This window comes from Grampus griseus, assembly GCF_964374135.1.
Source record: "Grampus griseus genome assembly, chromosome: 2".
NCBI lineage: Eukaryota > Metazoa > Chordata > Mammalia > Artiodactyla > Delphinidae > Grampus > Grampus griseus.
Genome location: NC_139018.1, coordinates 162,103,761 through 162,130,428, shown reverse-complemented (window position 1 = coordinate 162,130,428; position 26,668 = coordinate 162,103,761). Strand labels below are relative to the sequence as shown.

Here is a 26,668-nt window from a genome sequence, read left to right as displayed (position 1 = left end):
TAAGACATTTTCTTCATAGATTTATAAATTTTGAAAGATTTTGACATATGAAATCAAGAAGGTAAGATGACCCCACTTCTCTGAAGCTAAAACTAAAGTGAGTCCTTTAGGAATGGGTAGCAACTAAAAATTTTTCAGTCTAAGTAAAGCTGGTTTAGCTAGAATAAGAGTCTGATTGCTTTAAAGGTTTAGAATAAGTTTCTTTAATAAACTTGAAGATAGAAATTAAATCATTAAAAAATCAGTATTGCTATTTAATGTACAGTGTCATATCCAAGGAAGGTTAATAATTAGCACTTATATTGCATGCAGGAATTTATAATAATTCATCAGCAAATCCAGTGGTGTTCCTGAGGAATAGGTTAGATAGAGACTTTGACAAGAAATTTAATAAGTAAAAATCAGATAAATACAAGCAAATGTATTTTATGACAAAAAAAGATGTTGAGGATATATACTTAAAATCTACTTTTGAAAAAAGACCTGAGCCTTATACTATATTAGCTTGCTTGAGTTAGGTAAATGGAAATGGAAAATTGATATTATCGGTATTTTACTTAGCTCTTGGAATGCTTATAACGACAGGAATGCATTTCCTGAATACTATCATATCTACCAGGAATTATTTGGGAAGCTATAAATTATTTTTAAAATATCATAGTATCCAACTTGGGGAAGTCATATGTCATGGTGGTTAATAATGCATGCATTTGAAAAGCCTGGTTCAAGTCCCAGGCTTGCTACTTGGTATCTGCATGAACTTTGGCTCTTTTGTTAGCCTTTCTATGCTTCGCTGTCCTCGCCTATAAAATAGAGATAATAGTACCTCTATCACAGATCTGTTTTGAGAATTAAAATGAGATAGTAAATGAAAGTTGCTTAGAATAATCCCTTTCACATTGTAAGTTCAATAAATGTCAGATATAATTTTTGTCTAACATCAATATGGCAACCATAGATCATACTGGTTATATGCTGCATGTACTGATCTAATTTCTATAGATCTAGGCCCTGAAATCAGGCTTCTAGGAATTTGTTTCCCCTCTTATATTAGGGAAAGTTAAATTTTGATTAAAGGAAATAGACCAACAATGATCTCCTCTAGGACATAAAACAGGAGTGTGGTGCCCAGAAGACAGCAAACTCTCTTTTAGTAACAGTGTTCAGGAAATGTAGATACCTACACATCCAGGAGGAAAGTCAAACATTTACTCACAACCTACACATATCTGTTTCTCTCCACTCATATTCTTTCACCCATTTCTGATTATTCACAATGAAATTCTACTGCAGAAGAGGAAGAGGGGGAGGGGTCCAAAATGAACTCTTTGGAGGCAAGGAATGCTTCTAGAACGCTAGGAATGCTTCACTGAATATATCTTCAGGTTTCTCAGATTGAGAAACACTGATTAAAAATGTTAATCCAATTCACATCTTTTTGGTATAAGCGAAAGATGCATATATAATTTTCAAAGTGCAAACTTTATCCAACATTAGAGAAATTTCATGATATTTAGTAAGGTTTCTTGAGGTACACGAATAATGTCTTTTCTTTTTCCTTTTTCTTTTTTTAACTTTTAAGGCGTTTGAAACGATTACTCAGTTTCTGCCTTTGTCTAAAGAGGACACGTGCTTTCCTATGCATTTTGCTAAACAATTTAGGTTTTGGAAATAAATAAATAATATAGACTTGCCATGAGATCACTGTGATGGGGGTTTCTGAGTCTTCTTCATACTAAAGTTTGCACAGTATCATATTAGTAGGTGCTTAAAATACCAGTTTTCTTTTAACTTCATACTACACTTTGAAAAGTTCAAACTATGGACATGACTGTGAAGCCTCTGGGAGTTTAATTATTGATCATGCAAATGGGGTAAAGGGAAGCAGTGACATTTTTGCCATGCTAGTTCTATCACCTGCTCAGATAACTCCAACTATTGGGAGGAGATGAATTTAATAAAACCAAAATTAATGAGAACGTGTTTTGTTTGATGACCTGCCAATTAATGACAGCTTCCAAATGGTCATTTCTGTTGTGTATCATACATCTCCCTGTCAAAAACAAGTAATTAGGAATGTATTTACTGGTAGCTCCTGCCAATACTAGAAGCTTTCATTTGATTCCAGAAATGTATTTAGCCCCTGTGTCTTCCTTAGAAAGTTAGCCAAAATAATGGTGAACCAAACATTCAGTACCTTAGCTGTGGTGATACAGCTTCAACTGTTTTATTACATCTTAACAAAACCAAGATCAACTATAACAACCATTGGGGGCTTTTAAAATTTTTTAAAAAATGAAATGAAATAAATCTCTGAGCAGCTAACACATAGAGAATAAAATTCAGTAATCAAAATCTTAAGGTGATATGATTCAAAGTGTAACTATTGAATTGCATGGTTTTAGACATTTTAAACAATATCAGCAGGAGGGACAGAGTGATTGTATGGAAACACCAGGAATCCTCTCCAATCAATATCCACTTTAGCTCAAATGAAAACAGTTTAATGAGTACCCTGTGGCATGATTAGCCATGATCCAGTTTACTTGTCTGTCTTGAAAATTAACATTCACACAGAGAATGTATGAGTAATTTCCTCAATTGTCTGATTCTTTATATAAATATTTTAATATTTTGTCTGGATTGTCAAGTAAATGATTAGCTAACATTTCCTTATTTATGTGTTGTCAATGCTTAATGACTGGTCCCAAATGATTATTTCTTATTTTCTTTACTAGTTCCCACTGAGCCTAGCACACAGCACCATTTACTGAGTACTCTTTAATGTAAATAGCATGTATTGCACAACTACAAGTTCATTCCCAGCATAAAGACTCAGGAAAAAAGAGACTCTTGAGAGAAAAAGTGCACTATTATAGAAGTTATAAGCTTCCCACACGAAAATGCAATGCATTACCAGAATTAGCTAGTTGGAGTTGTGAAATAAAGCATCTACAAATAGAAGATGCTTTTGCCTGAAACATTTAAAAATTCTTGGGACTTCCCTGGCGGTCCAGTTGTTAAGACTCTGCACTTCCACTGCAGGGGGCACAGGTTCGATCCCTGGTCAGGTAACTAAGATCCTGCGTGCCGTGTAGTGTGGCAAAAAAAAAAAAAAAAAAAAAAAAAATTCTCCCTGTAGTTCTATTAAAAAATAATATAATTCAGCATTGGAAAAGGCAACATAAAATTTAGGTGACCATGAGGCGCTAATCTGAACCTCTCATATTTTCCTCTCATTATTCTTTTGTGTTCATAGAAATTCTAAAAAAAATTCTCAAATATGTCAAAATCAATCAGTGATTTATAATATCCAGAAAATTCTTAAATTTTTGCTTCTTTTGAAAAATCAAGATTAAGCAAATAGGGTATGTTAGAAATGTATGTATTAAAGCAATAAAACATCACTTTGCATAATGCTATCTATCTTGGAAGAGTTTTGTGAGAGGATACTTTATGGGGAAAATGTCATGATTTCTATTTCTTCTTCCTTTTGTTCAGCCTCGAGTGAGCTAGTGTCTACTTGACAACAGAAGCACCTAATGAAGCTGTGTGGTAAAGAGAAGCAATTTTATCTTCTGTAAAATGAATAAGCTTGAAGTGTTTTCCATTTTGAGGAACACAAGGTAAGATGACACAATTTCCTGAAGGATTTGTAGAGCAATCCGTCCTTAAATGAATGAAAAGACCCTGATAACTTTGAAAATAACAGGTGAGGCTCAGTTCTTCTGAAAGAGCTTTAATTGGGGTGTATAAATTGTTAAGAAAAAAAGTCACGTTTTTCCAAGACTATTTGTTTCTTCCATAGTTTGTCAACATGTTCTTTTATTTTAGTTGCTAAGTAATTCTAATGGATGTGTCCTACCACTGAATCCAAAATTACAATTTTTTTATGGGCAAAATCAATAAAAGTGAAATGCTTAAATTTGAAAATGTATCACTGAATAATATCGAAAATTCTAAGGCCTTTCAGAAGGCAAAGAAGAAGTAAAAAGTAGGTTAATGTAAATATTATACTTGAAATTTAATGTTCTATTTAAACATGTGTATATGGTCCACTGTCACCCTGTTCAGTATGGTGACCAATAGTCATACATAACTCTTTTTTTTTTTTTTTTTTTTTTTTTTTGCATTACGCGGGCCTCTCACTGCTGTGGCCTCTCCCGTTGAGGAGCACAGGCTCCGGACGCGCAGGCTCAGCGGCCATGGCTCACGGGTCCAGCCGCTCCGCGGCATGTGGGATCCTCCCAGACCGGGGCACGAACCTGTGTCCCCTGCATCGGCAGGCGGACTCTCAACCACTGCGCCACCAGGGAAGCCCCATAACTCTTAAAATTAATTGAATCCAATTAAAAATTCAATACCCCAGTTTCACTAGCCACATTTTAAGTGCATAGTAGTCACATGTAGCTAGTAAGTCTGTATTGGACAATTCAGATTTAAAACATTTCATCAGCACAGAAAGTTCTATTGGACAGTACTGGTCTATACTACTATTTTTTTGAGAATTAACGCTTAAGACATTTTGCGTAATAAAAGTGCATCTCTGTTTCTTAAAGTTATTTTTTTCTTTTCAGTCTGTGAACATAATTTTGATCAAGTTCTTTGAGAAACTGCTCACTGGTCTGTAAGCTCATAAAGAGACCGTGTACGGCAAACTATATACAATGTTCCTCAAAGAGTTCCCTAAATCTCTAAGTATTTTTAAAATATGTTTTCTCTCCAAATTAGTTGTCAGTTTTATTTTTGAAAATGCTAATGTTTCTTATTGAGCTGTGAATAATAATAACCAAAAAGCAAAGGCACACTGTAGCATACACAATGTCAATAAATTTAAAACAGAAGATGCTGATGAGAAAGGGATTGGTGTTAAGAAAGAACCAGATGATGCATGCTGGTGAGAAGAAAAAAGTGGAGTATTCTAAGGGATTCAGAAATTGCCATTATCATAACTTGTAGTAGAACCATTTCAAGTTAGGTCAGCTGCTTTCCAGATTAGTTTCTAGTACAAGAATTCTGCGTGTGTGTGTTAAAGTAACTTTCACATTACTGAAATGACATAGACTTAAGTTTCCAAATAAACGGACCATGGAGGCATGAACGGATTTTCTGGGTTTCTTGCTGGAAATGTTATGCTCATTAAGCTCAGAGGGTGGAGAAAAAGGTGAGGGATGATGGGGAAGGTCAGCACTGTGGAGATTAAGATCAAAATTCAAAACATTAAACGGGAGGAGAGAGAAACAAACAAGTAGAACAGTACTAGAGAGCACTGTAGGTTTACCCAGGAAGGCCTCTGCACACTGCAGAAAAAAATATGGAGGGTCATGAGCTGAGGCTGAGAAAGAATTACTTAGCAGAGCTACTTAACCAGAAATTATGGCAATTCCACATGACCTATGAATATATGACAATGTTAGAACTTTCTGGTAATCAAAAGAATATTAGAGCGACAATGAAATATCACGTTCTGCTTATCAAATTTGCGAAGTTTAAAAAATGATAGTAATGTCTGAGAGCATTTGGGGAAATGGGATATCTGATACGATGCTGGTGGGGGAGTAGATTGGTACAACCCTTACAGAAAGCAATCTGTCAAAATACATAAAAATTCATTAACATTCCATGGTTACATATTCATTTTTTATGGATTAGATATGAGTAAAAATTCAAAAGCAAGGATGTTTAGCACTGCTGTTTTACTGACAATTAATATGAAAAGCAACCTACATGACAAACCAGTGCTGAAAACAGATTACACAAATTATGAAACAAAGGAATTTGTTGCAGCTATTAACGACCACGTTTACACAGGTATTTAGCAGTGTAAGAAAAACGTGTTGTATATATTATAAGAAAAAGAGGTGGCAAAAATATGTATAGGATAATGCCAATTTTCTTACCCTGTGTGTGTGTTTGTGTGTGTATACACTATAAACAAAAGATTGGATGCAGAGATATGAAAACATTGATTGTTTTCTCTCTGTAGTAGGTTTACAGGCAATTTAATTTCCTTCTTTGAGTTTTCTATTATTTTACCAATTCCTCTGAATTAATATGGACTATGCTTATAATAATTTTTACACTCATATTTCTGTAATGAATAAACAAGGTCATTGTATGTAGACCTGTTTTTCACATCTGTACCTGTGGAGATTGAATTGGATGATCTCTATACTTTTTTTTTTCTGTTTCTAAAGTTCTACAAAATAGTTTATGAAAAACAGAAGGTGATGCAGAGATATACATACACATGGACAGACAGATACAACAATATGTTAAGAAACAAATGCTGTCATCGTCAGAAAGAATGAGTTTCAGAGAGTGTCAAGGTGTCCTTGAGTGGAAATTCCCTGTGGCCTCACTCTCATGGGCACTGGGCCTGGGTGTGGACACCTCAGTCAGCATCACTGTCTTTTTAAAGTAACAATGTAGATGCCGATGGATAAGCAATACAAGTAAATATAAATACAGTGTTACTTTGTGCCAGGTACCACATGCTATACACATATTGTACCTTAGGTACTAAGATGGTCATTTTGCATATAAAGAAAGTTATAGAAATTAAATAATATGTTCAAGGTCTCATGACCAGTATTCACATTACAATTTCCCTTATACATTCTGGACTTTTAACTAGTTTTTCTTTTTCTTTTTTTAATATAAGGGTTAATTTCACCATAGACATTTTTCATTTTTTTGAAGGAGCAAAGGAATCCCCTTGTAACTTCAGAACTATTTACTGATTTACTAACAATGCCTAAATTCCCTTTGATATTTTAAACTATCAGATCACCTAATCTTTTTTGAAAGGTAAAGGCTATTTTAATAAACTATGCCTGAAAGTTACATGGAAAACATTTGGAAGCCTTTAAAAACTGAAAAACAATTTTTTTGTTGTTGATGTTATGATGGCGGGGAGGAATCTTCGTAATAAACAAATTCACTTTGCCTTAAAGCTTTTTGAATGCTCTACCAAAACTTCACCAAATTTGATAAGAATGGTATACTATTGTGGTCCCACTGGGAAAAATTACTCTCAACGTTGTGGCTCACTTTCCCATGTTGTCATGGCTAGATTAAGCAAAGGATCTAGGTTCTATAACCCATGTAACCAAAATGATTTAAAGAACAGAAAATTGATCTTATGAGAACAAGGTCCTGTGTAATAATGCACCTTGGAATACAGAAGAAAGCAAGCCGCCCATTACTTAGGATAATGATCAGTTTTTTCCTAAATTCACTCAGGAGAAGAAAAAGGGGCAACAGAGATGAAAGATTTAAATTCCCTATGAGGATGACTCCTAATAATGAAGGTTATTAAATAGGGGAACAGAATCTTGAAAAGGACTTAAATATTTATCTAAATTCTAATTGTACAAGTAAGTAGCATACTGATCTCTAGGAATCATCTGATTTCTCAGGAAAAAATGATACTTGTATAACTTGTATTACGATATTCTTGGGTTAGCCTAATGTCTGAAGAAAACAAGTATGCTTTTTTTTTTTCCAGCTGAGAATACAATGCAGCCATGCAACCATATCTTTCCTATTATACAGTACCTCCTGTAACAGATACTGTTACACCTGATAAATGTGGGAACAGATTTTTAAGGAGATTAAAATTTTTCTGTTGCCCCAAAGATTTTTAAGTAGAACACATCAATTCCAGTGTTCTTGCTGAAATACAGTCTCATCTAATGGCAGGGATGAGTAGATTAGAAACTCAGGACTTCCGTTCCTTCCTGGCAAATTTTCTCAAGGTGACAGTGAGGTCAACAGGAAATGTAAATGTCACTCCAGCACATAGCCTGCCTGAGAGAAGCTTCTCCCTGAACTCAAAGCTTGAGTACTTTCTTTAGATTAATGCTGACTCCCAAACTTTAGACACAATCTGTTCTCAAAATTCATATTAATTTTGCCAATTTATTCAATGAAATTTATATTTGAGAAGGATATTTTCCCCTCTAAACATAATGGTCACCCTGTTACAATATAACAAGGGGTGCAAAATTGCATTTTGGGACTCTGAAGTCTGAGTACAATTTTATCATGTCTCAGTTCTGACACAACACTTGAATATTACAATACATTTGTAAAAAAATTTTTTTTGTACGTTGGTGGGTCTTTTTCTCTAAACAATAATATATCAGCACTTCAATGTGGGCCAAGATGCCTTCTGAGGAAGCTGCAAATAAAATTCTTTCTGGGATGAAAGAAGCCACAAATAAACTAAAACTAGCCATTCTTTTACTTGTGCAGTAATTGACTCAGGTCATGCTTGACTAACTCCTCTGAAAGGAAGAATGTGAGAACATTCCTCCTCACACAGAAGTCAACTTGGCCTCTCCCAGGGTTCAGCCTCTTGACTAAGAGTTCTGTCAGGATGTCTTTATGTTGCCTACACATAAGGATATATCTCTGCTTTGTTCGCAGTACAGGTTTGTTTCTGGAAAATCTGCCTTGATTTAACAGGTGGCTGGAATATTACCTCCCGCAAATTCTCAGCCAATAAGGAGAAACAGCCACGGAAGATTCACGGTCTTCACCAAGCAGAACTGCCACATATGAATGTCATTCTAAACCGTAATTGAAAGATAACCCCTATAATGTTTCCAGCCAATCCTCTGCTCTGAAAAGTCTGATTTCCACGTCATTTACTTTCTATATTTGAGGTGACATAAACAGAATTAGTTCAAGTCAAGACCAAGCAGCATATGCATGTGATAAATTAAGTCTACCACTATAATGAAATAAAGAATTTTGCTCAAGAACTTTGAGCAAAAGGGAAAGGAATGATCTAATCTTGAGATGTATCATAACCTCTTGCTTTACATAAGTACATCTGGGACACAAACAGTCACCTTTGGTACTAACATACCCAAGCAACCCTCAGGGCTGTTCTTGAACTAGAAGGAGGTTTTAAAAAACAGAAGCTTTCAAAAGAGGGCTATTTACGTGATCAGAACTACTACACACAGCAGTTACCATTTGGATTTCTAATACGATGAACAGATGCCCAAAGTAACATGTATGTTTTTCTTCTACAAATGTAAGCTAGATTAGATATAGGCAAAAATGATTTAAACAAAGACAATAAAATATATTGTGTGGTAGGTATGGCTCCATCAAGATTTTTTTAACCTCAGTCTATACTTTTTGAAAATCCTCCTTTAGGCTCTCAAACAGTTTTATACAAACATGTTAAACGTGAAACGGTACAAGGCTGATCTTTTGCTGATAAATTTATTTAAATGAAATAAACAATCATACACCTATCAATCAAACGATCTGTCACTCTTTTATGTTCCTCTTCCTATGAATAAAAGAAATATATCTGCACAACCAAGCTAACTATTCCAAAGAATCCAAATTCTCTTGGTTTGGCTATTTAACTTCACTTCACCTAAATTATTAGTTCAACGCTAACAGAGAGATAGCAAATGCCAAAAAGACTTACAAGCCGAACAATGTAATTAACAAGCAGCAATTAGCTAAGTGATTCGATTGTTCGAAGAGTCACATCTGCCCTAGATCAATCTCCTTTAAATTTACCCCACAGCAGGCTCAGACTCTGCCATTACCCTTCTTCTACATACTGGGAATTTGTTGGATCCTGTGGACAACGACAAATGCATCTGACAGCCCCACTTTCACTGGGTGATTGGTCGAACTTATCTGTGTGACCAAGACAGGAATCTGGAAAAGAAAAAGCAGATTGCTGTGAGTTAGGTTTGAATTTCATTTGGGGTAGGTGTGGGGAATGCGACCATCTTTTTTAATGGATAAAATTTGATTATGGAGATGAAGAAAGAGAGAGAGCAGGAAACATTAGAGAAGAAAAACATACAATATCTAAAAATAACATCTGTTTAGTGCTATTGGATGGGTTAAAGTGACAAGAGAGTTCCTGGTCCTACAGACAGGGCTACTTGATGATGAAAGTAACAGATTCTCAGAGAATCTGACTGATGCTGAATACTGAAAATTTCTCACACATACAGGCACACCATGAATGCACGTAGTGCGGACTATCATTACAGAGATAGAGATTCTTTTTGTACCATTTGTTTTCCCCAAAGACTCTATTATATATTCATTTTCATAGTTTTAAAAAATCCTTGTTTACAAGTGGCCTTATAGATATAAAACCTAGAGAAAGATAAGATGTGCATTCCTAAATATATATAAATATATATGTAACAACATCATCGTTGATTAATATATAGCGATATTTGGCAATTGCTTCTTAACGGATGAACTTCACTATTCTGGTTAAAACTCATATGGAAAACTTATGAATTATTATGGGTCAGTTCAAGGTCATATTTCCTAAATTTAAACCTCAATAGAGCCCAAATCTGCATATTATAGACATTTATAATGTGTACAGTTTTAAAAAATTAGGACACACTGAGACTATATTAAACACGATACAACAGTTATAAATGAGACAAACTCTTGGAGCCGTTTTTTCTAGATTTAGAAAAGAATCATTGGAGATACGATTACTATCTTTACTACCAGTTTTATAGAAATGAAAATGGGGATGAAAACATCTTCAATACATAAAGGGACAAGAAACAATATGGAAGGATAAATGCACGAACAAGTCTTTTAAGTAGAATAAGCAGATTGTGGGCCATCTGTGGGTAATTCATTAAAGATCATATTAGATCAGACATGGTTGTATAAGCCATAATAAACAGCGTGGCAATAAAAAAGAAGGAAAATAGGGGACTTCCCTGGTGTTGCAGTGGTTAAGAATCTGTCTGCCAATGCAGGGGACACAGGTTCGATCCCTGGCCCAGGAAGATCCCACATGTTGCAGAGCAACTAAGCCCATGTGCCACAACTACTGAGCCTGCACTCTAGAGCCTGCAAGCCACAGCTACTGAGCCCACGCGCCACAACTACTGAAGCCTGCGTGCCTACAGCCCATGCTCCGCAACAAGAGAAGCCACCGCAATGAGAAGCCCGTGCACCACAACAAAGAGTAGTCCCCACTCTCCGCAACTAGAGAAAGCCTGGGCGCAGCAACAAAGACCCAATGCAGTCAAAAATAAATAAATAAGTAAATTTGAAGGAAAATAACTTGGAGAGAAGATGTAATAAGGACTGTACTTCTTATTTTTGCCCCTGACATCATGAAGTTGTAAGAAGTGTTATTTTGTTGAAACTAAGAGGAAATTTTAATGTTTCTGAAATTTGTGGAATTATCTCAAAATAGTAAATGGAAGATATTTTCCTTTTATGTACTAATCAGTCCTCTCTTGAACAATGTTGTAGTATTGCCAGTTTTATATCAGTGTGTCCAGTTCTTAACCACCATTAAGAAGTATTCTGATATTTGGACAACAGAAACAAACAAAATCAAACCAAGATTTTTGTCCCTAAAAGTTCATTTACTAAATGAAACTCTGATATAATTTATTTATGGTAATTGCTAAGCCATACTCAGTATCAATGTATGTAATCCCTTTTCTTATGGTACATTATATTATTACCCAGTTTATACTCCATGTTGAAGAATGCTAATATAAGTGCAATTTATATTTAAGACAGACTTACAGTGAAAGAAGAAAAGGCAAAGGGATAGAAAGCCACAGAAAAAATTTCCAATTCAAGTTATTTTTGTATATCCTAATAAGACAAGCTCATAATTTTTAAACAGCATCATTAATAGATGCCTGCTTAGGAGTAAGTATGAAAGTTTTGCTACTGGATTTGTTACTTGCTTTCATTCTTACAACATCTATGACTGCAGTTTTCCTCTGCAAGGTATGAAATATTTTACCAGATAATTCTGTGGTAATTAATTGTACTTCTTCTTTCGCATACTCAAAGCAGAGCTTGAGTTTATATTGTTATCAACTGGAAAATTCTATTATATTGTTATGAATATTACATTATCATATGAGAGCTTGTTTTTCAGGTCACATGTCTTGGATCTGCAGACATCCTAGCTTCTCTTCTCTTCACATTATCTACCCCATCTCTTCTATCTCTCTTTATCTCTTCCCTTATCTAGCCATCTTTCATTTTTATTTTGTTTTCTCCATCTCTTTCTTTCTTTTCACTCCCTTCCTTTATATTTTATCTCTAAGTCAAACTCTCTCCTCCTGTGCATTTGATCTGTGGTACACTGACTGCACTAACGGCCTCAGTCCATGGCCTCTTTTTATCCATACTCTGCCGTCTCACTTGGTGGACCTCTGCCATTCTGCCTCTGCCTCAGTAATATGGCAAAAGAAGACAACAGCAAACTTGAAGCAGAAGAAAGGCTTGAAAAGGTGCTTGTACATTTCCACCTCCTTTCTGGGACTTCTGCCACTGCCATGAGAATATACCCTGCTGAAGATCTATGAGAGACACGTGGAGGAATGTTTTCTTTCTAGCAGAGGTCATCTTGAACAACTAGCCCCTAGCCAATCAACCAGCTAGCAACTGACACATGAGTGAGCCCAGCTGAGATCAGCAGTTTTATACCTTGTGAGAAATAAGAAATAGAGTTGTTTAGGCCACTACATTTTGGGGTGATTTGTTACACAGCAATACTAACCAATGCATTCTCTACTAAAGCTCTAATAGCCAATACAAACTTCTCTGGGTGTCTCTATAGAAAATGAAGTAGCATTCTTCCTCCTAGGTTTCTGGGAATCAGATAAATATCTCTTTAGGTACAATTAAACTTGAAATATTGGAAAGGTCCATTAAAAAGATGCATTTTCTGCATCTTTTTTTTCACTCTTCTGTATCTTTTTATTTTCTAGTTTATTCTTTTCCCTGTGGATTCCAAAAATGAAGACCAAGGTGTATAATTTACCCAGATTTAGATTCATTTAACTTAAGGTAAATCCATGCAAAATCAAAATGGGTAACCTAACAATGTAGAGAGTTTTTTGTCCACTGAAAATAATCCTATCGTAAATTGGCCAACCCTCTAGGAAGACAGTAGATGACCTGTAAGGACTCTTTCAAACCTCAAATTCAACGATTTAATTCTACTGAATGATCTAGACTTTCCCAAGCTTCACCAAGTACATTGTTAATAAAGATCCAAAAAAATTATAAGGGTGAATTCATTCATAATATTTATCATTTATAATATTTATTTATAATAATATTCATTTATATTATTCAATATATATATGTATTATTGAATATATTGAATATATATATATTGAATATATATATTATTGAATATATTGAATATATATTATTCAATATAAATATATTTGAATATATTATTCAAATAATATTTATTTATAATAATATTCATTTATAATATTTATATTAGTTGAACATTTTCTCTGTATTATTGTAGGCACTGGAATTACAGGAGAAAACAAAAAAACCCCTGCTCTCATAGAGCTTACATTCTAGAGAGTAGAGACTGACATGAAGACAAGTGAACATAAAAAATACAGTATGCCAGGAGGTGGTAAGTGCCAAGGAGGAAATGGAAACATGGGGAAGATACAGCGAGGGATGGGGGCCTCTTTAAGAGAAGGAGGCACAGAAGATTTCTGTGATAATGTGACTTTTCTGTAGTAGGAGAACCTGCCATATGGAGATTTGGGGAACAGCTCTGTAGAGAGACCAGTACATGCAAAGGCCTTGTTTGAATTGCTTTTGCTGTCTTTTAGGAAATAAAAGGTTATCACTGGAGCAGAGGGAGTAAATAAGAGTGCTGAAGGGGATGGGACGCAGTGACGACAGATCAGAGGGAGCATGTATTCCCTGCAAGCCACGGCAATGACTCTGGATTTTATTCCAAGTTGTATGGGGAAGGGTTAGACCATCTTGAACAGAGGAAGGACATTCCCTTACATCTGAAAAAGATCACACTAACTGATGTGTAATCTGGACTGGAGGGGGAAAAGAGAGACAGAGAAACTAGTTAGAAGGGTATCACCATTTTGCAGATGAGAAATGGGTGGCTTGGAGTACACTAGATAAGTGATAAGTATAAGAGCTGGAGCGACAGGAAGATGATTCTGGACGAATATGCCATGGATTTAAGGAGAGTGAGAAAAAGAAGAGAGTCAACAGTGTCACCAAGACTTTTGGTCTTAACAGCAGGAAAAATGGAGTTGAGCTTTTCATCGGAGCCAGCATGCTGTTGCACACCTTCAGGGTTCATTTCCATTGCTGGCTATGAGGATGGTGTGTACTGAAGCATCCAGAGATGGAGGAGACTAGGGCAGGAAGCAGTGGAAAAGGACGATGGCAATACCACTGGCCTCAAATGCTTTTCTTCCAAATTTTATAGAGTTCATGAATAAAAGCATAGAATTTCTAAAACTCTGGTATTTTATCCTGATCAAATATTAACATGAAAATGTACAAGAAGCTTTTGATTCCCTACATTTTCCTAGAAGCCACCCAAACCTTTGATAAAATGATTACATATCAGGTTTAGAAAACAAAACACTATGGCCAATTGAATTAAATGCTTAATTTGGTAAAAGATTAACGAGGCAAAGTCCAGGCTTTCTCTTAGATTTCTTTCAAGAATATGTCTGCCTCTCTCCACCTGATACTGTCCTATCTTTTTCACTTTGCCTTCTTGGACTGTTATCTTTTTACCTCAAAACCTCAAAGGCGTGGGGTTGTTCAGCGTAAGGATGGTTCATCACTCACACTTACTGCAGCCAAGTAATTGGGCTGTGTGAGCTCTCTGTGAGCCAGACTGAAGGTTCCCACGACAGTTTAGAATGAGAGGCCGTTTGTTAGGCTGAATCAGGAGCACTGCTAAAACCACATTTAACATGAGCTATTTTTTGACTAACGTCAACAAAGCAATTGTGTGTACGTATATAAATAAACTATCTAGAATTAGAGCCAAAAGTGTGCAAGAAAGGATCTGTCATAGTGTCACAGTCCCCTAGTCTATAGAGGACTCTGTATTGGATAAGTACCCAAGTCAGAGAAGCAGGGACGAAAGATGATGCCCAAAGTACAAAAACTCTGCTTATGGAAGCTATCCTTTATCCTATCTACAAATTTATATTCATCCTTAAAATGTCTCCTAAGTTAGTTCCTGGGGATGTCAGGAAGCCAATCTGAAATAATACAAACTCTGAACTACACAAGCTTTAAAAAAAAATGTAGCTCATTATTTTCAAATGCCTATAATACTTGCCTTTTTATAATTAAAGCAAAGCTAAATCTTCACTCGGCCTCTGTATGATTTGTAATGAATCATACATTTCTGAGAAGGAGTTTTACAATTAGATTCATTCCACAGGATAGATATAGAAAAGGAGCATTAACGCCAGTTAAAATATGCTTCCATTTCAGCTTACATAAGCATTTATAAACTCTTTTCTTTAAGGTGTTTTAATTTTCCTTCCATTTCACAAGACACAGATAAGTTTGTTATTTAAGTAAGTATAATTTTTTTCTATAAATGATACAGTAAGCAAATGAAGTATAGCGACAGAAAAGAGTTGGAATAACTAGACAAAATTAACGTAGGAAAAGATATTAGGAGTCAGTAAAGGTAGGGCAGAGCATGCTGGCCTTTGGAGGAAGATTCAAATACAAAAGTTGTTCTCTTTTCCGTGCTGCGGTATCATTCTCCAGCACACAAGGGCCTGACACAATACCGAAAACATGAACGTCTGTCTCTAAAACAGTTAAGGGGATAACAGCATGCTGCTTGAGTCGCAGGGAATAGAATTTTATTTTTCTCTCTGTTCTGCCCTTCAAACCTTGCCAAAACATTCACTCGTTTCCATTATGGCCCAGCTATCTATCTAATAGGCAGCGCAGCATCTCAGCAAGGGTTTGACTGCAGAGTATGTGCTCCCAAGTATGAATCATATGCCTATCAGACGCAACTGGAGAGGAATTAGTCTAAACTCATTTTTGTTAACTCGCGAATCAGCAATGTGATGTCTAATAGCTTAATATATATACAGTAAAAAACCCCCAAAGTTTAAAATTTTAACCATTCTTACCTTCACTTAACCCTTAAGTTCCTACCTTATCTCCCTTAAATGTCTGATCAGGCTTCTCCTTACTCAGTAGGGCGTCCAATTTTAAAAAGTCATGCTCAAAGCAATGCATAAAGCCCTGAGTATTAGTTGTCTGAAAACTACATTTGAATAGAAGGGCTTTCAGTTAAATTTGACATTATAAAAACATCCATTTGCTTTCCTGAATATTGTTAACATGTCGCACGATTATTTGAATCCCTTTCTAGCTTTTAGATTCTGAACTCTTTTCATATGCTAGGTATCGAGCAATGCACTTACTTGATGGCATGAAAGCAAAGGCGAGCCATACGTTAAAGATATAATCTAACATTCCTCTTACCCACATCTGCACAATCGTACCCCATAGAAAATCTGGAAGGAGACAACAGCATGAAGTTGGTAAGTAAAAATAGCTCCCTCTTTTAATATAGGGACTGCCCAGTACTGAACTGACAAACTAGAGTGGGAGCATCATATAAAAGAATATAGTGAGGCAGGAGCCCCCTGAAGAAGCCTATGCAACGTGGCTCAAGATAGTCAAAACCATAATGGGGACTTTATCTGGGACTATGGCTACAAAAGGGAACTTGCCTAAACACGGCTGGGAAAAGGAACGGGATTAGGAAACTGCACCCTGGGTTTGGGGAGACATGGGGAAAGTACGAGGCCTTTTGCCTTAGGGATAAATTAGCTCTTTGATCCTGGAATCCTCAGAGCAGGGACTGGATATGGTCTATACCGGCAGGAGCACATGTAGAACATGTAGAACAAACCTCTCCACGTCACCACAAAGCTTAAATGGAAGTGGGGCTTGGAAGGAGAAAACGTACCCAGGAAGATCAAATACCTTGTCCAAGGACAACATAACCCGCTAGGGGCAGGGCCAGCATTAGAACAAGATTTCTGTTTCTACAATTATTTCTTCTAGATTATTGATCTTGCTTCCTTGCTACTTTATTTACTTATTTTCACTCACAACATTATAAAGGGAGAACGGGTTCAATTTGTCATTTTCTTACACTATGGGAAATTAAAGAAAATTAAAATGTTGGGAGCTTTAATATGTGAGATAACAAAAAAGTGCAAATGCAAATGAATTAGATCCTAAATAAAGCCATGTAGATACAACTTTATGCTTTATGTACTTAAAATACAGGGAAGTGCTAAGATATAAAATCATCTGTGTCTACAATTTTTTTGGAATTCTTTTAAATTTTATTGAAGTGTAGTTGATTCACAATGCCATGCTAATCCCGGCTGTACAGCAAAGTGATTCCGTTATACACACATATATTCTTTCTCACACTCCCCTCCATCCCAGCCTATCACAGGATACTGAATATAGCTCTCTGCGCCACACAGTAGGATCTTGTTGTTTATCCATTCTATACATAATAGTTCAGATCTGCTAATCCCAAACTCCCAATCTTTCCCTCCCCCACACACCCTCCCCCTTGGCAACCACAAGTCTGTTCTCTATGTCTGTAAGTCTGTTTCTGATTTGTTGATAAGTTCATTTGTGTCATATTTTAGATTCCACATGTAAGTGATATCATATGGTATTTGTCTTTCTCTGTCTGACTTACTTTACTTAGTATGATAATCTCTAGTTGCATCCATGTTGCTGCAAATAGCATTATTTCATTCTTTTTTATGGCTGAGTAGTCCATTGTATACATGTACCACATCTTCTTTATCCATTCATCTGCTGATGGACATTTAGGTTGCTTTCATGTCTTGGCTATTGTAAATAGTGCTGCAATAAACATAAGGGTGCATATATCTTTTTGAATTATAGTTTTGTTTGGATATATGTCCAAGAGTGCGATTGCTGGAGCAAATGGCAACTCTATTTTTAGTTTTTTTTTTTTTTTTTTTTCCTTTGCGGTACGCGGGCCTCTCACTGCTGCGGCCTCTCCCATTGAGGAGCACAGGCTCCGGACGCGCAGGCTCAGTGGCCACGGCTCACAGGCCCAGCTGCTCTGCGGCATGTGGGATTCTCCCGGACCGGGGCACGAACCCACGTCCCCTGCATCGGCAGGCGGACCCCCAACCACTGCGCCACCAGGGAAGCCCCTATTTTTAGTTTTTTGAGGAACCTCCATATTGTTCTCCATAGTGGCTGCACCACATGAATTGTTTTTTTAATTCAACATTCCCCACACCTTCCTGGGTGGTGGTAATAGATGTTCCATGAAAAATGCATTCCCAGGTCAAAAAAGTTTGATCAGCTCTGGGTTAAATGAAGTTAATTTACCTTTGTGGCTGTTCTTCTCAGAGCCTTTCATTGCTAATAGGCATTGGGAAAAGCACATTCTGGGAAATGCTCAATTTAGAAAACACACAATTTGAGAGACATTTACTTAATTTATTAAAGAGCCATTTTGCTTTGCTTTCCTCTGCAGAGACATGTTCTCAGTTATGGGATTCTTTCCTGAGAGTTTATAATTAGCATTTCATGTCATCTGGGTTTTCTCAATCTTATATATTTGTTAAATAAATTTTATTTAAATTTCATATATATATATATATATAGTTTCTTGGATGCATATATATTATTTTAACACATGTTAAACATTCTCACATATACAGCAATAGCCATAAAGGCAAATCACTTCATATCTAAATGTCAATTGTTTCACTGTTCAGTTCTTTTTGGCTTTCTCTTACCCTCTTGAATTATTTTTTTCTATAAATTTTACAAGCTCAGCAAGTGTTCATCTTTTAATGCTTTCAGGATGATTACCATGAATGAAGGGTCATTACAGTTTAAACAAGAGAAATCGTCTTCAAATAAATTTTAAAAATGCATTTAGGGTGACAGTTAAACCTCCAACCAATTGGCAATGGTGATTTATTAACTATGCATTCTTCCACAGAAACAGTAAATGTTACACTAAGGAACATTAGGATTAAATACTTAAATGGTAGAAGTAATTAAAAAGTAATTTTACTTAATAAACAATAAAGTTCCTCTATACAGACCTCCTCTAAAATTTGCTGCTGAAGGAGACTGTAAGGTATTCAACCAAGAAAATGGATAAAGTGGGCTGACTCTCAGGTGAGATATGTATTCTCTATGAGTTCCCCTGTGGCCATGTAGAAGGATTACGTGACTTTTTAATTGTATTGTCTCAAACTGATGACCACTCTGTACCTCCCATGAACTGGTGAAAAAAATTAATCAAATTTCCAATAGACACAAAATGAATCACATCCTTCCTGAGTCTGTATCTAAAGTAACAATAAATTCAAAATATAATAGGAGAAGAGAGATGAAACAAGTCAGAGGAAATGCAACTTCTAATATATGATAGTATACTAGGATAGGCAGCCTTAAGAAATATAAGAAATTTGATTTCAAGTCTCTAATGTGTCTGGAATCATATCTTTCTTGTGAACAGGTAGTCTCCTTGTTACATTATCAAGAGATCAAGAATTTCAGGTCTATACTGTAATAAAGCAATCATCACTATTCAATGGTAACTTAAAATAATATAAAGAATCTGGTTTCTAGGATGACAGCTAGTTATTTTTATTAACAGAATAGGAAACGGGAATTTGATTTTTCCAAATTCCATTTATCTAAGAAAGGACATATGTTTTTACTATTATTTTTACTTATGCACAACTTCTTTTCACTTTTTTAAAAAAATTAATAAAATAAGTGCTGTGGAAAGGCAAACCATTCTTACCTGTGCTCTCAAGTGGCTGAGTTACACTACAATAATGACTAACCAGGAAAGACTGTCAGGGATATCAAAGTGAATAAAGCAATACAGCCATTTCTTGAAAAGGAAGCTTGTAGGGAGGCACTAAGATACAGTGGTTGGGCCTATGGGCTCTGGAGTCATATTCCCTTGGATGAATCTTTGTTTCATAATTTTGGGAAAGTTACTTAACTTCTCTGGGTGTTTTGGGTTCCTTCTCTGTAAATGATAAAAGTGACAACCTCTTAGTTTTTGTGAGAATAATATGAGACAAATTTTAAGCATGTCGGTCACTGCCTAGCATATATGAAGAGCTCAATTAATGTTAGATTTTACAAATTTGGAGGTTGCTTTTAAAAATGAATGGGGCTTCTGGTTATGGCAGACAAACTTGTATAAGGCCATCATTTCTACTACTGAGACCAAGCAGGAAAGATAAAAAACATATGAAAAGCATCTGTTGAAGGCATCAGGTGGCTGTCAAAGAACAAGGACCTGAAAAGCCAAGATTCCAAAGAAAGGAAATCACAGAGGTGAAACCAACACTGCTTTCCCTTCAAGGCATTTGACAATTAATGAGCCAGATTTAGAGACAGAAAATTTGAACAGAACTTCAGGCAGTCTCATGGAGTTGTGGAAAACACAGAGTTCAGGACCACTAAGGCAAAAGGTCCATAGTAATTACCCAGGGTTATGTGGAGATTCCTGAAGGACTACATTCTAAGAGTTAGGGCTAACCAGAAATATACCAGTTTTTATAAGGGCCAATGCTCAACTGTGAATGAGCTTAGTCCTGCTCAGTAGGAAGTAATCTGTTCCCTCCTAACTGCCTAACAAAAAACGTAAACCCTTCCTTGAAGAAGAAAATATCATCCACAACCTCAAAGCATCTCTTTACTATTTTGTAAACAATGCCCAACATTTGATCAAAAATTACCTAACATGCAAGGAGACATGACCAGTGAATGAAAATCTACAGAAAAAGAAACAAAGTAAAAAAGAGATGATAGAAACAGACCCATAGGACATCTAGATATTAGAGTTAGCTATAAACTTTAAAAGAACTGTTATTAATATATTTAAGAATATAGATGACAAGATGGTTAATTTCATTAGGTAATTAAATCTATGCAAAAGAAACAAATGGATACCCTGAAATTGAAAAATGCATTAAAGTGAATGGTTGATAATTTGAGAGGAAACTTTTGAAAAAAACAATGTTTTTTGTGTTTTGACTTCCATCCTAAGTAAACTGTATCTTTGAAATTAACTAAAATAAACAGCTGTGTAGCAATAAGGGTCTATAACTTAAAACATAATTTCAAATCTTTGGTTGAATAATAAAGAGCTATAATCTTGGGAGAGGTAACTTAATTATTTAAAGGAATCTGTGTCCCCACTACTTCTCTCACCAGTATGGTTAGGAGAACACTGTGACTTTGTGAAGGATCATTAAATTCTTTGAACAAATCTGTATTTACTCTTATTTCAAACAGCAGTAGTAACTGCCCTATCTCAATCTCATTAAGATTGTTATAAGTACAAATGTATTTTCTAATTTATTGATCATTATTTATCACAGTCTGCACTGTGAAAAATAATGCTGCTGGAGACATGACTACATACGGAACATGACAGAATTGGAGGTCATCTGAGTGGCTAGTATGGGCAGTTGGCACATTAACTAAGAGAGGGGCTTCCCTGGTGGTGCAGTGGTTGAGAGTCTGACTGCCGATGCAGGGGACACGGGTTCGTGCCCCGGTCTGGGAAGATCCCACATGCTGCGGAGCGGCTGGGCCCGTGAGCCATGGCCACTGAGCCTGCACGTCCGGAGCCTGTGCTCCGCAACGGGAGAGGCCACAACGGTGAGAGGCCCGCATACCGCAAAAAAAAAAAAAAAAAAAAAAGAGTTACTAAGAGAAACATAATTAACTACTGGAATAAATCATTTGAGGGTAATAAAAGTGAAATTTGTGTCAAAAATTTATTCAATGAAATACTAATTTTCCTCCATGTTGAGTAAAATTATTAGTAGTTTCTGAATAAGTCAGAATTTTTCTTCTCACTCATGTAAAATATAATAAAATAAAACAAAGCTGACATTAATCAGTTAAAAGCAACTAATTAGAGTAAGAACTGCACTTACCTTCTAACCTATAACTTTGCTTCGGTATATTTAATCTGAATAGGAATACAAAATTATACTCCTTATAGTCTTAGGGTCTTACAATTTCATTAGCTCTGTAGCTTAATTAGGAATACTTCTCCTGACTTTATGGGACTGTAATTGTGTAATATATGGGAGTCATATAAAAAGATTACTAAACACCAAACATTAACAAATATTTATTGGAAAAACACAAATGAGAAATAGATTTGTGACTTGTTTTACATAATCTCCTTGGGAAAGAAAAAAATGTTGAGGTATTTTGGGGTCACCACATTAAGGTTTTTTTTCTGGATTTGTCCTTAACTAGCTCTGTAAACTCAAGCATGTCATTTAACCTTTCTGATTGTCTGCTTAGCTATAAAATAAATAAAGATAAATAAAGATAAAATAAAGATAAACTGTGTATGATCTAACTCCATAATTAAGCCACACACATTCATTAAACACCTTTTATGTGCCAGTGCCTTTGTACAAGGCTAAGAATATTAAGAATATTAGTTACTGTTGAAGAATTGAAAACTATAATGTATGTGAAAGCACTTTGTCAAGGATAATACATTATGTAATGATAATACATCAATTACATAATATTTATGTAATTGAAATTATAAATATTTTTCTAGAAAGGCCAGGAGCACCTAGCTCTCACCTCAAATGCATGGGGATCCTTATTGTGGCAAATTTTACACATAGAAATTTGCCTCAGCAAAATAAAATACATGACAGTTATCAGGAAGCAAAGATGGAGAATAGGAAATAAGTAACCGTTTTTTAACCAGGACAGAGAGGCAAATAATAAAGTAGTGATTTCTTTAGAACTCTAAATTCAGAAGGACTGATAGTCTGGAAATAGTAAGAAAGTGTTAAAATTGCCTGTCAGCTTAATAGTCTCATGACAAAACAGGAAAACCATAATGGAAAATTTCTCTTTGATTAAATAAAGAAAAGAAAAGGACATTTTAAAAATACCAACCTCACTACAAAGAGAGAATAGGAAAAATAAACTGTTACTCTGCAATGTGAGACACCCATTGAGAACAGTATAAATAAAGATGACAATTTTGATAATAAAGACTAGCGAGAGAGACCACAATAAGAACACAAACCTCTGTTTTGACAAAGCCTGCAATTAGTGAGATTTTAGATTCTAGACTTACTGACTCTGCCTCTTTCCAGAAATTTTACCACTGTTGGTTAAAATGTTGAAAATAATATTCCATAACATCATTCTGCAGTCCCAGCAATACACTAGATTACAATGAAAACTAGAATGAGTCCCTTTGAGCAATACTGTCTCAGCTTCCAGGGAGTGTGATATAAGGATATGGTGGGCTATGATACCAAAATATAGCCCTGGATAAGGAAGCACCAAGCAGAACAGATCTTGCATTATATTCTGTGTATACTATTGCCCCAAGTAAATGAGTAATTCCACACGGAAGAATTCTTCAAAAGAGTGGAAACATTTAACATGGTTATGAGATTTCCAAAAGTTGGCCTATTGAGTTGAAATACAACCATCCCTCACTTTATAGAAAAGATAGATTTCAGAAGACATGACCAAAGCGAATCCTTTTTAAATTGCCAGCAACTTTTTAATAGCCAGGGATTCATTTCCCAAGGGAAAAATAACCCTTCAATTGAAAATAAGATGTTGAGTCTGTATTATAAATACCCATTAATCCATGGGTTAATAATGCCCATTATCAATTCACATTGTGACTACTGACTGCCTAAAACATCACATCTGATATATTATTCTTATATTCTTTATTTTCTTCCCCCAAAGTTTAGGTTGTCTAATAGACCTTAATTACACTGTCAATAGAGTTTTAAGCCAAACATGCTATTATTCTAATTTAGACGTTCTGTAAATTAAAGGCTACAATTTAGCCAATTTCCATTCCCTGTCAATTTGGTAAAATGAAACAAACTAAGTTTAAATTTCTTTATTCTGTCTGTCACTTTGATCTCTAATTAATCTTTCCTATCAGGTGGCAATAAACATTGGCCAAAGGGATTGTGGACTCAGCTGTCGTGGAATACTTTCAGTATTGGGTCATTGAGCCACACAAGACTTCATGTCTATTAACACTTTTGAAATTATAGCCAAAAAATGTCAAAGAAGTTGACAAGGCAAAAACAAATAAATAGTATAAATATAAGTAATCAGATTTAGATGAAAATCCTTCCAAATTGGAAATATTTTTTCTTAGAGATATTTCATTATACTACCACAAGAATATAATTATTTAATAATTTTATGAAACTCATGGGTCAGAATGCCAAGGATATCAGAATGCAAAATAAAACAAAACCCAAAGAATTAACAATTAGTGCTACTCGGTAGATTTTAAAAATTGTATTTTTTTCAATAAAGCAAAAGAAACCAAGAGGTGAGAAAATGATCTGAGGTTCATGACTGTAAAATGTCCTTTTCTTGACACTTGGAGGAAAAGATAGAGAGGTCAAGTCAATAGGGAAGGAGATTATCAGTACATTACTTACTTCCTTATATCCGAAGATGATGCGTCCATCCATGAGGAGGGTTGCTTGGAATGTGAAGCTTCCCAGGTTGTAATTATCCTGGAGATGTACGTGGTCCCACTGGACAACAAGCGCTGTGCCTATAAACCCCATTGGAACAAAAGAAATGCAGTGAGAAAAATGTATCAATCAATTCTGGTGGGAATCTTCACAAATCATGGATCTAACCTTCACATCTAGTAGCTGTGCTGCTTGAATTTTACATAGTTAACTGGATTTCTGTTACTGACATAGCATTTGGGATACTTTTGAAGAATTGAGTATTCTCTAAATATTTGGGAAAATTTAACCTCATACTGAGGTTAATATTGAGCCCAGTATGGGGGAATTTTGCCTGAGGAAGTCCATTAATGTTAATGGGTACTGTCTGCTTAAATTTCCATGAGCCACTTTCAAAATGCAACCCAAGTGGCTTGAATGAACTTCAAATACATTTGACAAATGCTGAGAGAGAAAGGAACACATTCAGGGAAGCTAGAATCAGACCTGAAAATGTCTATTTCGTACTTAGAATTATACACTTCCATATGCTAAAGAAATTTCTTTAACACTCATGGGAATTTTCCTCTTTAATTCACAATGTCTGCATTTCTTTGTTGTACTGCTTCTAAAAGGTTGCAAGGTAGCTTACAGGGCCTCAGGCTAACATTTCTGAAGCCCCTTTCAGTACACTGGGATGAATCTTCAGTGCTATATATCATATTCTGATGAGTCAACCTGCCAGTGTTTATCATAAAAGTATTAACATGAAACAGTAATTGAAACACAGTTTAATAGCCACCAATGAGAATTTATATTTTGTTTTGTTTTGTTTTCATCAGTGTTTCTCTTTTAGGTTTTATTTATATTTATTTATTTATTTTACTGGGGTACATATAGTTGTTTTACAATATTGTGTTAGTTTCTACTGTACAGCAAAGTGGAGTTCCCTGTGCTATACAGCAGGTTCTCATTAGTTATCTATTTTATATGTATTAGTTAGTGTACATGTCAATCCCAATCTCCCAACTCATCCCACCACCCCTCTTTCCCCGCCTTGGTGTCCATACGTTTGTTCTCTACATCTGTGTCTCTATTTCTGCCTTGCAAACAGGTTCATCTGTACCATTTTTCTAGATTCCACATATATGCATTAATATACGATACTTGTTTTCTCTTTGTGACTTACTTCACTCTGTATGACAGTCTTTAGGTCCATCCACGTCTCTATAAATAACCCAATTTTGTTCCTTTTTATGGCTGAGTAATATTCCATTGTATATATGCACCACATCTTCTTTATCCATTCGTCTGTCAATAGGCATTTAGGTTGCTTCCATGACCTGGCTATTGTAAATAGTGCTGCAATGAACATTGGGGGTGCATGTGTCTTTTTGAGTTATGGTTTTCTCTGGGTATATGCCCAGTAGTGGGATTGCTGGGTCATATGGTAATTCTATTTTTAGTTCTTTAAGGAACCTCCATACTGTTCTCCATAGTGGCCGTATCAATTTACATTCCCACCAACAGTGCAAGAGGGTTCTCTTTTCTCCACACCCTCTCCAGCCATTTATTGTTTGTAGATTTTTTGATGATGGCCATTCTGACTGGTATGAGATGATACCTCATTGTAGTTTTGATTTGCATTTCTCTAATAATTAGTGATGTTGAGTATCTTTTCATGTGTTTGTTGGCCATCTGTATATCTTCTTTGGAGAAATGTCTATTCAGGTCTTCTGCCCATTTTTTGATTGGGTTGTTTGTTTTTTTAATATTGATCTGCATGAGCTATTTGTATATTTTGTAGATTTTTGTCTTTTGATTCGTTTGCAATTATTTTCTCCCATTCTGAGAGTTGTCTTTTCATCTTGTTTATGGTTTGCTTTGCTGTGCGGAAGCTTTTAAGTTTCATTAGGTCCCATTTGTTTATTTTTGTTTTTATTTCCTACTCTTGAAGGCAGGTCAGAAAAGATCTTGCTGTGATTTATGTCAAAGAGCGTTCTTCCTATGTTTTCCTCTGAGAATTTTATAGTTTCCGGTCTTACTTTTAGGTCTTTAATCCATTTTGAGTTTATTTTTGTGTATTGTGTTAGGGAGTGTTCTAATTTCATTAACTGACACTGTTTATTCTTTTTTATTTTTTTAAGAAAACAAATGAGCAGCTAAGATGTTTGCTTAGCTCTAAGTATTGGATTTTCTAATCTTTTAAAAAGTCTTGTTGCCAAAAAATGACGTACAGAAATGAAACTCACAGAACTAAGAGAGCATAACTTATCTCC

General features: G+C 35.5%; 1 protein-coding gene across 3 annotated transcripts in view; it reads right to left on the bottom strand.

Annotated features, from left to right (window-relative positions):
• Positions 1-26,668, bottom strand: part of PLXDC2 (plexin domain containing 2) — a 415,558-nt gene that overhangs the window by 108,779 nt on the left and 280,111 nt on the right. For all 3 annotated transcript variants that reach the window (XM_082647894.1, XM_082647893.1, XM_082647892.1), the window contains 2 exons: positions 24,372-24,490; positions 9,597-9,696 (listed from right to left, as the gene is read on the bottom strand). In XM_082647894.1, coding sequence (XP_082504020.1) covers positions 9,597-9,696; positions 24,372-24,490 — 219 coding nt within the window. The remainder of the gene's footprint in view (positions 1-9,596; positions 9,697-24,371; positions 24,491-26,668) is intronic.